Here is a 13,437-nt window from a genome sequence, read left to right on the forward strand (position 1 = left end):
TGTCCTGGGTGGGGCTCACACTCACCCGTCCTGGGCCGCTGGCGATGGAACAGTCTCCACCCGACAAAGCCTGGCTGAGGAACCCTGGAGCCCAAGCGTAGCTGCCCTGAGCGAGCCATTCCTGCTGAGTGTTTGGGCTCACAGGTGTGTGAATGGGGCAGTCATCCTGGAGAGCAGTGGGTGCCAGGGGATCAGGGCTTTTATCCCAGCCTTCCAGCCACCTGGCGCCAGTCCCACTGCATAGCTGCACCCTAACCAGAAGCCACACGTCCTTAGGGTGCCCAGGGATGTTGAGATGCCTGTAAACAAATGTGTTTGAGTCTGCATTTGTTCACACACACTCAATATGTCCATCAATTAATAAGAGGGACATTTTACGAATGCTTGAATTTCAACCCTTCCTCAAACAGTAGTTTTCTAAAATCAAGCCACACCAAATTGCAACTGGAAAAACTCTGTGAGGCTAAAATCTGAGCCAGGACTGAAGATCTGGGATAGGGGCAGGAGCTATTGTTGGTCCTCTTGAGTCTTCAAGGGCTCTGTCCGCAGCAGAGGACGGGTCTGTCTCCTGAATGCAGCCTGTCTTTGCAGCCCTGTGGCAGCTGCTATTTCTGTGAGCTCTTGGTCTTTCAGCTGTACCCCCTCCACTCCTGAAGCACACAGTCTAGATGTGCTAATACGGCTGATGGTGCCACAGGCAGAGACTAGGGCCATGAGTCAGCCTGTCTCTTCCAGGGCAAGGCTCTGGGAGGCTGCATGGGCACCTATTCCTCCTCTGAGCCTGACCCATCCTTACCTCCTCTCCTGAGGCCCCTCTTTCCCTAGCCACCCTGCCCCGTGCCTCCTGCCCCCAAACCTCGCTCCTTCCTGACCACATGACTCCGCTGAGACCCGCCCTGCCTTGGGTCATCCTTCTCCCCCAGCCCTGCTTCTCCCCGGGCACCCCTCCTCCCCATTCTCCTGTTCTGGGCACTTGCTCCACTGGCCACTTCCTTTCCCCACCTTGGACCTGCTCCAGCCCCACCCCTCCCACACTCCCCTAGCTGATGCACACCTCCCTTCTTCCTCCATGACGCACCACGTGCCAGGTGTTTCTGCCTCCACTGAAAGGAGCAAAGGTGGAAAAGGAAGCTACAGTCAACACTCCTGCTCCCTTGGCTGAGGGTCTTGGCGTGTTAGGTAGTTTGACACCTCAGGGAATCCAAAGGCTTGTCCCTCTTTGTGGAGTAAACATAAAATATCAAAGTGGGGGCCTCTGTGAGGCCAGGTGTGGAGTCATTAATGAGCCATCACCAAGGGGAGCTCTCCAGTCTCTACTGGTTTGGATTTGCAGAACTGTCAGGGCCTCTGACAGGGCTACTGAACCCTAAATCCAAGGAACCTGGATTTGAGGGTTGAATTTCAACCTTTCCTCAAACAGTAGTTTTCCAAAATCAAGCCACACCATTTGAGGGTTACCATCTTACGGACTCTGCGGTGTCCTCTTCCTCCCCTCTAGGGGCTTCCTCAGCTGCACTGTGTTTGGGGTCACCACTGCACGGAGGAGGGAGGTCTCCTGCCCACCCTGTGGAGCTGAGGCATCCTGGGCCTGGGCCTCGGGCACCTGGTCCTGTGAAGACTGTTGTGATGTCACTGGCTTTCTGGGCTCCTGCACAGGTGTTCAGACCCATGACCTCTCCTTCAGCGGTCAGTTCCCGTCATTCCGGGAAGTTGCTTTTGATCATCCTACCCAGAAATAGCTTCTTTTTGTGACTCCCTTCATGTTTAGTACAGCACTTAATTCAGATTGCCTTTAAATTGCAGCTCCCTGCAGCCATTTCCTCGGCCAGAATACCAGCCCCCGAGCACCCAAATTGTGTTTAGTTCATCTTGCCTCCTGGTCACTGCTTGACACAGGGCAGGCACTCAGTACATATTTGTTGAGTGGTTGAGTGGCTATCTGAATAAACAGATATGTTCTTGTGCACGCTGAGGGTCTGGCAAAGGAGAGGGCCTGACTGACAAAATTGCTGGAGCAGGTGGGCTGATGCCATGAAGAGCATCAGGTGTGTCTTGTCTGATGTCCAGTGCCACCTTCCAAGCTCTTGCTAACCACCAGCAGGAACCTGGCAGCAGGGGACTGTCCCTTCTCAGGGTGGCTTCCCTACTCTTCTCCCTACCTTCCAACCCAGCTACCTCTGAGTGCACTTTGAGCTTCAGAGTTGTGGAACAGAAGCTGAATTCTTCCTCTCAGCTGTGTTCCATGAGGGGTTCAGTATCTTCCCCTCCACCCTTCACAGAAAAGATTTTTTTCGATCTCTGGAGGTGAAGGTTAAAGGTATCTGCTGCTGGAGCAGGCTTGAGATGCAGAACGACAGACTCCGCCCCACACCATTGCCACTCCTGGAGCCGAGCTCTTCACTTTGGCCCAGGCCACATCACTCCAACTGTGACTGTGCTCAGCTTTTCTGGGATCTTCTGCAGAAAACAATTCTTAAAGGACGGGTGTCAATGTTTGGGCGGCGGGGTGGAAGGGGACCAGGCTCCCCACGCTCCACGACGGGTGTGACTGTCGCCTCAATCAACTTCTCTTCAGTTTATTCTGCTGATCCCTCGAGCTCCTGGCCTTAGGCCCTGGAGGGAGGCAACCCCAGTTCCCCAACCCCCTTTCCTCAGTTTAATGGGATGGGGGCAGAAGAGAGACAAATTAAATCAGTTCTCTGCATTCTTCTTTCTTTGTTGATACAAAATGGTAAAAACAATGCTGGCAGCACCTACTTTGCATCTGCATAAGATGTAGGCAGATGAGGTGTGACATACAGGGAAGGATTGGACACATCAGCGGCTACCCGGGTGACGAAGAGCAGCCCTCGCCACGAGCATCACACGAGGAAGTGGCACGATTCCGAGACAGAAAGCCCTCCACTCCCAGCCCACCAGTGCACAGCTAATGCAGGGAGGCTCAGGCCGTTCTCCCACCTCCTTCCCCTCACCTGTCCTCCAGTGTCTGCGGGGCAAGAAAGGGGCTGTGGACAGCACCCCCACTGGTGCAGCCGGGCTTCCTTGCCGGGCCAAGCAAGGCAGTGAGTTTGGGTTCAGACGCTGTCTGTCCCTTCCTTCTGTTCCCTGAGCCTCTGCCCGACCCACTAAGTCACCTCCGCTGACCCCAAAAGCCCAAGCTGAAAGGAGCTGCTGATCGTAAGGACAGTGGCACGCCTCCCCGAACCCCACCGATAAAACTTGGAGCTCTCCAAGGGCGAGCGGCAGCTGGGTCCCCAGCTCACGCTGCGGGTTTCTCCTCTCCCGAGGCAAACATCTGAGAGCCAGTCGGATGGGACCGTGAGGAGAGCGCTAGACTGGGTGACTCAGGCAAGGAGCTGCAGGGCTGGGAATGAAAGAAGGGAGCAAAACTCTTATATTCCAATGAGAAAATACTTCGGAGGAGTAGACATTTAAATGGGAAACCTTTTAATAACTGCATGGCTAAATCATTCTGGTCTCGTGTGCCACCAGGACCTGGCGTGCTCCTGCTGGGGGGCTTGGCTGGTCTCAAGAACTTTTAATCTTGACAGTCGGGTGCAAAGGTGCCCAGCAGAGGGCTCTACCCTAGACTGACCTTCCTGCCCCACAGCTCCAGGTCTGAAGGATGAGGGTTCATTTTCTAGGTGTGGTGTGGCCAGCAGACCAGGAGGCAGCTACCATTAAGATGATGCTTTGGTTTGTAAGTTCTCAGGAAGAAAAGACACAGCTCTCGGCGGGGGCCACACAGAGACACAGCAGGGTCAGAGCTGGGGGAGCGGGCAGCCAGGGCCAATGCCTGTGTGGCGGGTTCCGCTCGGAGACCCGCGGAGACGGGATAGGCAGGCTCAGGACTAGCTTGTGTCATAATCTCAGGGGCAGAGGGGCTGTTCCTATCATCTGGTACCCAGGCCTGAGGCCAGATGGCAGGTGGACAGTAGCCTAGAGTGTGAGGCCCCATAAAGAAGGTGTTTGGAGTGTGGGTTCTGGGCAGGTTGTTTTGCTTATGAATATGAAAGATGTGCTCACAGTAGACATTGACTGTGAGAATTGGGGAGCCCTGGAAGAGCAGAGCCTCTAGGGTCAGCGAGGCCCCAGATGTCAAAATATCAGAAGAGAGAAAATAAGAGGCAGGTGGCGAATACAGGCGGCAGTGCGGCTGTGCTGCACTGGAGCGAGCGATGGGTCTCACCAGCTGGAAAGTGAACAACGAGTCTCTCTTCCTCTGGTCCTCGCCAACCGCTCCACGAGCCCTGCCTTCCAGCATACCCCAGCTTCTCGGAGTTTCCATCAGCTCTGTGCCCGCCAGTCTCCTGAGGGTTTTTCGCCTCCTTCCCAGCATCCGAGCCTACGTCCAGGGCCCCTGCTCTGCGAGAGGCTTTACTTGAGAGTGTGGGGTATGGGGGAGGGCATCCATACAGGTGACACCGGGCCAGAGCTCTGCCCAGGGAAGTTCCTGGGAGAAGTCTTGTTCTTTCCCCTCTACTCAAGTGCCACCTCCCCTTCAGGGTGACAGCAGACTTCTCTAAGGACTCTCCAGCCTCTCCGGATATTCTTGCCTCCTCCACATTTTGGGGTTTTATGATTTAAAGCATATCGTTCCGTGCGTGTGTGTTTTCTTACTTCCTCTTGCTGTGTACAACTGGAAATAAGGTTGCTATCGAAGCATCCGAAGCCTCTAAGTCCCAACACAGTGGAGAGTAGGGATACATAGGCCTCGCTGGTTCTCATCACCAGGAACTGCCTCATGCATACAGGAAAGTAGATCTGTGTCTAGGGTGGGTTCTTGTGCTGATTTGCTACCCGCCGCACCATCTGCAAAGTGAGGGTGTTTGCGGATCCATCTGACAGCTTGAGGACTCGCAGAGCTCCCTGCGGGGAACAGCAGCAACTCTTCCTGACCTGGCTGCAGAGTTGACCTCTTCGCCTTTCATTTTCAGCACCTTCCACAGCGGGGTTCAGAATGATCTGTAATAATAACCAGTTTTTGGACTTGGTCACTCTAGAATTAAACAGTACTTGCCCTGCACTGAAAGAAGAAAACAAAAGAACAAAACAATTTCTCTCTCTTTTTTTTGCTTCCCTGTGTACGTCCTCCGATTTGCTGTTTCCCCCCTGGACCAACTGCTTTGTGCAGCGACGACAGTCACCTGCAGGGGAGTTTGCTAATTTTGCTGGCCAGGCTGTGGGCAGCGCTGCGGCCCGTCGCCTGCATTCCTCAGCGGCTTCGGGCTCCTGTGTGCCCCAGACTAATACGTCATCATCTCCAGGTGATGTTATGGCCCAGTTAATGTAGAAATGGCCACAGTGAGCTGAGAGAAAGAGAATGTGGTAGATAGAATGTAAAGCCCTCCCACGCGCCATTCCATCTCCATGGCTCTTTATAAAAGGCTGGTATTTATAGCCTCACAGAAGGCGGGATGGGGAGAAAGCGGCTTCGGCTGCAAAGAGAGTGTGCAGCCGGAGCTCATCTGTTGCCGGTGGTTAGAGCTCCTGTCTGCCTGGCGGGAGATAGCTCACCTGGGGAGCCATCGGCTCCCTGCCGGCAGCCTCATTCTACGACTACCTGTATTTTTCTTCTCTTGCCTTTATTTCTATGCCGTTATCTCCTAAGAAACAATTTGTCTGGTCTCCTTGTTAACTACATAAAAGAAAGCCTTTATGCACGGCACCCATTCGGTCTTGTATTTGCATTGGTAAGGAGCAACTCCTGCTTCCTGTTCTGCTGAAAAAATGACACCCATTTCTCCTGGATATTCACTGCACAGTGTAGATTTCAACCTAAATGTGGTCAGTTGTGGAGGAATTATACCTGTGGCTGAGCACAAACTAATTCTCTCTCTTTTCTTTTTCTTCCCCTCCTCCCCCCAGGATTATACCCTAACCATGTATTTTCAACAATATTGGAGAGATAAAAGGCTCGCCTATTCTGGGATCCCTCTCAACCTCACGCTTGACAATCGAGTGGCTGACCAGCTATGGGTGCCTGACACATATTTCTTAAATGACAAAAAGTCATTTGTGCACGGAGTGACAGTGAAAAACCGCATGATCCGCCTACACCCCGATGGGACGGTGCTGTACGGGCTCAGGTCTGTCTGCCTCTTCAGGGCCAATTTTGCAGTTGCATGGTGTACTGGCATTGCATTTCTCACTTGAGATGATGATGGTGTGTGAAGCCATGCCCTCAGATTAATTAGGAAGCATCCACGAAACACTTTGAGCTTTGCACAAGAAAAAAAATTTCATTGCTGTAAGATTTGGGGCATTACTGTGACTAAAAATAGCCATCAAGCAGTTACGAAGCAGCCTCCTTGGATGGATTGTATGTAATTGGGTTGCCATATCTCAGAACACAGATTCCCCTAGGATGGATTTCCCACATCATAGCCACAAAGGCCTGTAATTAATATTGCCCTGACACTGCAGAGGCTTTCATAAAGTTTTCTCAAAGCTATTTGACAGCTGAAAAGATGTCTGCTATGCAGATTATAAGGTAGAGTCTCCACGGAGCTTCATTGAGCTGGAGCCACGAATATTTATGGGAATGACTAAGAGAGAGCTTCCAGATGAAAAGCAGCTCTCTCTAGGTCTCATAGTGCAATGGCTCAAACTGAGAGACCAGGCTGCCTTCTGAGCCCTGAGGAGGGGACCTGGATTTCCCTGGGTGCTCTGGAAACCACCAGACCTTCCGAGCATGGTTATCTAACTTCCATTGCTGCTGGCTGCTACTTGTTTTAAATTTTACCTTGCTAAGTGGTACTCTTAAAAGTCTTATCTCTTGCACTACTTTGCTCTGAGTTTTGTTTTTGAATGGTAGTGTGTGTGTGTGTGTGTGTGTGTGTGTGTGTGTGTGTGTGTGTGTATCTCCCTACCTCTATGTGTCCTTTCTAGAAGTGGCTCTTAGTTCTAAATGGAACACATATGGATATCATGGAGAAAGACATTTTGAACTGTTGTGAATCTATAGTCTTTTAAGAAGATCCACAGCTAATGGTGGAAACACAGCAATACAAACTGAAATCCATACCTGTGTGACCTTTAGTGCCCTTAGGTGATATTAGGGAATTACTGAACTTCCCCTTAAGTAGGAAATGTTGAATGATTTTTTCAAAACCACAGGATTAGAGAAAACTTTAGGGTTTCTGCCAAATCAGATCTTTGCAATTCTAAGAGAAAAAAGTAGTACATGTCAACCAAGAGCCTATGACTTTATAATGAGCCTATGAAGTTTCTTTGGGAAATTTTCAGAATTTTATATTTTTAACAGATGTGATTGTAAAGTCCTGCAAGTTCTGTCAAGTATATCAGTTGTACAAAAGATTATCCAGAAATCTTGTGAATGTGAAGTGAGGAGCCGTTTACCTGCCTCCCACCTCCCAGCCAAAAATGAGTCAGAAGCCAGTATATGCATGTGAATATTTGCACACACATGTGTACGCACATGTGTATCTGTATGTTCACGCCCTTGTGTGTGTGCATATGTGCATGCATGTGTCTGTAGTCAGGGGAGAGCAACAATAAAGAAATATGAAAATTAATCTCTGATATTTTCATTTTGTAAACAAAATGTGCTATATGAGTTCTCTCCACTTTTGCTTTTGCTTTCTTCATTTTCCTACCAGAAGTAGAGTATATTAGTATGTTTTTGTTAAAAATGAGTAGCTTTAATTCTTTTGGGATAGAGTTATGTCATAGGTAGGAGAGTGCTATAATAAATTTTGAAATTTTATTGCAGTAAGCATCACAAAACAGGCAAGAGTAAGAAAAAGCAAGAAAAGTTTTAAAAATTCTATCTTTTGCTACCTGTAAGTTTACATGTAACAATTAAACAATAATAGGATAATAACGTATGGACACCTGCTTAATCTTTCTAGTCAAAGTTATATTTATTATATGTTCCAAGCAACCTGTTAAATCAGCAAATACATGTAGCTGAATTTATTAATGTGTAGGCTCCATATATTACCTAGAACTTTATTTTGAATGTGCTATTTTGAAACAATTCTTCAAAGTTTTGTGACTTCAGGCAAACTGTCATAAAGAAAATCTCCAAACTGCAGACTAACCACCTTATTGTATGTATGTGTGGTCACGGCATGATGTCCTGACTTCTTGGACATCAGCTAATCTAGAAGTTTCTGCTTTGATATTTAAAAAAACACATAATTGAAGCTATTAATTTGAAATCTTGGGCCAAAAAGTGTTCACAGTACTGATTCTTAAAAAATTCACATATACATATATTAATTTTATCCATTCTGTGTAAATGTAAGTACTATTATATTTCAAAGTCTGTGTGTGTGTGTGTGTGTGTGTGTGTGTGGTCTGATAAAAATTGAGGCATGTGTGTTCACACTGGTGGGCCATCTAATCTTGGCCCCAAGCCTTATCTTCCTTTTTACTATTGCACTTGCTGATGTGGCAAACCCAGGTGGAACCGGTGTATGTAACTCCAACTACACATCTGTCCTTTTGTATCTTTTTGGTAGCTACCTCCAGTAGCTTTATGTCCTGAAAAAACCACTGAAAATATAAAATACCATTAAATCAAAATTGCATAGAAATGCATCTGAATTGCTGAACATCACAGCGCAGCAGCACAGCATCCTATAGAGTGTTGTGTTTCTCGCTGATGCCCGGCATTGTGAGAGAGCATCATACTGCATATCGCCAGCCTGGGAAAAGAACAAACTTCAAAACTTTATGTATGGTTTCTACTGAATGCGTATTGCTTTCACATCACTGTAAAACTGAAAAATTGGGATTTGAACCATTGTTAAATGAGGCCTGTGTGTACTTTGCACAGTTGTAGAATTTGGGAACAGCTGAGGACATGATAGCTAAGTTCCCCACCCTAGAAAGCCTATAGCCCTGGGTCACTGCAGCTCTCCTCGTAAGGTACCGTGGAGGAAGGATTACCTGTGTTTCTGAGGTCTTAAAGTGAAATTTTTCCCACCGCTGGACCCTGAGCTTGGCTCCTACCTATCTATCAACTAGTAGCCCACACTGATAAGTCAGGCAGTACTTCTTTCCTCCAGGTTCCTTTCCTTATATGAGCCAGCCATTGCAGTACTAGGAGCAATGAGGGCTTTTACCTTATCTAGGATAGACAAGGATCTTTGGCTGTGGACGAGCCATCCATGACGTAGGTTTGTGCGTCAGCTCAGCCTTATTCTGGGAAATCATTGATCCTTCACTCAGATGGTTGCAGAAGTAGTCCGTGACTGTTTTCACAGATGCTTGAGAGTGATCGTGTTCTCATAGTGGCAGAGGTCCTTGTAAATGGGACACCATTCTTTCTGAATCTTATAGCCCATTGAGCTTGAAAGTCAGGCCAACACCTCACAAGCTTCGCTGGTCACTGAGCCTCTGCAGAGGGACTTTGCACAGGGCCTGCTGCATACCACCCAAGGCAGCACATGAGTTCTCCCAAAGTGCTCTATGTAATGTTATTACATAGATCTCTACTGTAATGTTATTACAGTAAAAAAGGCAGCCAAGCCTTTTAAGACACTGGGACAGCCTGGGCTGGCTTGCTCATGCACCTTGGTCCTGCTCCACCCAGCTTCTTCTTTTCTCCTGGACTGAGGTGGGGTTTTGCACTGCCTGTGAGAAGGTGGAGCCATTGTTTCATTACACCATCTCCCTGACCTTCCTCCGTAGCTGGATCCCCCGGAGTCACAGAATGTCTTGTTTATACAGTTAAGCACGTGGTCTTTTCTTCATTCATCTCCAGTCCATTTCTCTGATGCTAGAGGGGCCTAAGGGGTCACAGATAGAATTCAGTTTGCCCTAAAAGTACCTAAGACTCTGAGACCTTCACAAAAATCAGGTAGTTCACTTTGTCTGAGTAGTTTGCTGAAAAATCTGTTGGACAATATATTGTAATATATTAGTTAAGACCTATGCTGTTGCAAGGGCTTTAAATTGTTAATGTTGTCATTTCTGTACCAAACAGTCTGAAAGTAATATTAAATCAAAGCTAGAAAGTACTTCAGGATTTTCAAATGAAGTCATTGTAATAAGCTAGCATCTTACTCTGAAGTAGCGCTGCTGGTCAATTACCATTTTACTCCAGGAAAGGTGTAAGCACAGCAGAGTTAAGGCCCCAACCCCCCGCAACTTGAAGGTAAGAGTGCCTAACTCCCAAATGCTTGGTTTGCCACTATTCACTTCCCAATTATTTTTAGGTAAGTAAGCAACATCGATAGATTGCTTTGTAGAAGGGATTGTGCCAATTTATGTTCTCGGCAGTGATTATACATATTAGCTTTAGGATTGTGACACTTGTATGGGGTTTGTGGTTATTAAGGTTACTAAAAATAGTTAATCCCTTTTCTTCACCTCTCAAGGCTGGAGAAATCCCCTATCTTACTTTAACTTCAGACGTACACATTTCTCTACTCTCCTCATTGCCTGAGTGTGTTCCTTCTTTCCTTCTTTATGAGAATTGTTTCTATTTTCTCTTTGAAACTTCCCCCTTGCCCTCATTTGAAGGTATCATCTCTATTTTAGTTTAAAGCACAGTGAGTTCTTAATGCTAATTTGGCTTCCGTGGCTCTAACCCTTCCCTTTCATCTGATAGTCTCTCTGCTCATTGCACTTACAGTATGCGGACTTCATGTCCCCATCTCAGGGCCTCTGTCCATTCTCTTTTCTGGATGCTGAATACCCTGTTGCTAGGTATGAGGTGTGACAGAAAATGTGGTTCACATTTAAACTTAAGAATGTTATTACAGTAAAACAGACTGTCATTAATCTCCCACAAAATGTTCCCCCTCACTTCAGATACAGTTCTTATCCCATTCCTCTTGCTGCTTTCTGAAGCAGCTCTGGCAGTCCTCTTTCAGGAGTACTTTTAGTTGCCCTGATTCAAAACATTTACCTTTCATGGTCATTTTGACTCTGGGGAAGGTCCAAGGCTGCACAGCGCCACGTCTGGTGAGTAAGGTAACGGAGGACTGTCTCAGTTACTTCCCTTGTTGCTGAGACATGGTGCCCCACACTCACAAATACAGGAGAGGCTTATTTTGGCTCACCGTTTCAAGTTTCCATGCCCGGTTGCCAGGTCCAGACATAGGAATGGCACAGCAGAAAGGCCCACTCTGGAGGAAAGTGGCTCAGGTCACAGCCTCCAGGAAGCTGAGAGGAAAGGGAAGAGCTGGGGAGGGAGGTGGGCTCATCCTGTCACACCAGCGGCGACAGCCTCCACCCAGACAGCCCCTCCTAACTACGAGTCAGCTCTGACACCCCCACGGTCCCATCACCTTCTGAAAGCCCCACTGTGGAACCTAGGAGGCCTTGGGGACCTTTCAGATCCAAACCCTGACAAGGACATGCGAGGGTGCTCTTACTGTCCAGACTTTCCTTTGCATGGTGCTCAGCAGCATTCACTAAATGTCTGATCATAGCTCAAAAGACATGCAAGAAGGAGGACTTTAAAATGTGGCAAGAATGATGGGACCAGTGTGTTCCAAGTGGGGAGAGGATTCTGAGGGGAATTTATGGCATGTCTTTTACTGCAATGCATTTTTAAAATTTAAACACTGGCTGTATATTTTGATCACATCTCACATTCATGTCTTTAGCATCATTATAATGTAATTATGTAATTGAAGACAGTTCAACTCCTACCCTCACATGGAGAGCCCTGCTGTGATCATCTATTTACTTTATATTTTGTCACCTTGTTACATTTTTATTGTGGTACTTATTCAGATCTGACACTATCGTATGAATTTACTACCTTTCTTATCAGCTACTATTCTCCCAACATGGGGAAGCCACCCTAAGAATATAAGCTATCTCAGAGTACTGTTTCTATCTTATTTATTGTCCTACTCCCAATAGCTACAGTAGTACTTGCTGAAAAAAAGGTACGTAGGTTAAATTTGAATTCCCATTTTTCTTTCTGTAGCATTAGTGTGGTGATTAAGATTATTGTGTTAGCTGGATTGGCTTGGGGGCTGCTAAGAGGATTAGGGAAGCACTCTTCTGGGTTTGTCTGAGCAGGTTCTAGTGGCCTGATCCTGGGCACTATGTGTGGTTCCTGGCTGCCTCTTCTCTGGCACTGTTCCCCAGCTCTGCTTCCCAGCCAGCACCAATTAAGCATTTTGCTCTACCACACACCTCTGCTGTGGTGTTTCTGCCTTGGAGCCAGCTTACCATGGACTGAACCCCTTGAAACTGTAAGCCAAATTCATTCTTTCCTCCTTTAAACTGTGTATGTCCAAAGTTGTGTCCCAGGGACAAGAAATACAACTAACATTTTTGCATTTTATATTTAGATTTTTACTTCATTGGAATTTGCCTTGGAGTAGAATGTGAGGTACCTAACTGTCCAATTTATTGTTCTTAAATGATTAGCTGTCTGTCTTAATACTTAATTGGCTTATTCTTCCACATGAACTTTAGGATCATTTGCTTTATCAAATCCCTAAAAATTCAGTTATGATGTTGGAATTATCCTCCTTAAACATGAACTTAGATCAAAACTTTATAATCATTTTTTCCACATGAGCATAGTGTGTCTACATTCATTCTTGTCTTTATGGCTTTTGATAAAGTTTTATCATTTTGTCTATTCTTGATAAATTTATTCTAATTTTTAAAAAGTGTGGTACTACAAAGGATGGGACTCATTTCCATTGTTTTTCTAATTGGCTTTTGCTGGAAATTGAGGAAGCTATTGATCTATCAAATAAATTTATAACTATCTTTAGGCATGTATCCATCCAAACTCATGTAACCAGGCTAATCTTTTATTATTTCTAACAGTTTTGCTAATCCTCCTATGAAATTTTGTATTCATAGTGTTTATAGTGATATTTTTATTCTCATTTCCAACAGTTTTTATTCTCATTTGTGTTTCCTGGGTTATTTCATTAATGGAACTGCCTGAGTATTGGTACACAGTGGATAACAGAATACAGTATCTCCTCAATTTCCATTATAATAGGTGTGCTTGCTGTGCTTCATCAGGAAATTGACCTCAATTTCAGTTTAATGTATCTATTACCCATTCTCTTGCTTCCATTGTGTGTGTGTGTGTGTGTGTGTGTGTGTGTGTGCTTGGAGAGCAGAGACTGTCAAATTAGTTTCTAGAAATGGTGTCATAGGTCAAGACTTAATGGTGAATAAATCATATGTCCTTAGTTCATGACATTTATTCATAAGAACTAACTATAAATGAGATGAGTGACCCTAGGTTTTTTAAATATTAGCAATTGAAAGACTTTACTGTTTGTATTTACAGTCTCTTATTTATCTGTACCTATGTATATCTGTAACTGTATGTTAATATACTATCTCAATTTATTGAGATAGTAAGTTGACAATTTATAACTGTACATTTTTGGAATGCAAAGTAATTTTATGGCTTATGATGTGGGATAATTACATAAAACTAGTTAACATATCCTTTACCTCAGATAATTA

General features: G+C 46.1%; 1 protein-coding gene across 1 annotated transcript in view; it reads left to right on the forward strand.

Annotated features, from left to right (window-relative positions):
- Window positions 1-5,871: 5,871 nt before the first annotated feature.
- Window positions 5,872-13,437, forward strand: part of Gabrb3 (gamma-aminobutyric acid (GABA) A receptor, beta 3) — a 59,516-nt gene continuing 51,950 nt past the window's right edge. The window contains exon 1 of the mRNA XM_005410413.2: window positions 5,872-6,089. Coding sequence (XP_005410470.1) covers window positions 5,884-6,089 — 206 coding nt within the window. The 5' untranslated portion in view covers window positions 5,872-5,883. The remainder of the gene's footprint in view (window positions 6,090-13,437) is intronic.

Source organism: Chinchilla lanigera, unplaced genomic scaffold (assembly GCF_000276665.1).
Source record: "Chinchilla lanigera isolate Chin_1 unplaced genomic scaffold, ChiLan1.0 scaffold00132, whole genome shotgun sequence".
NCBI lineage: Eukaryota > Metazoa > Chordata > Mammalia > Rodentia > Chinchillidae > Chinchilla > Chinchilla lanigera.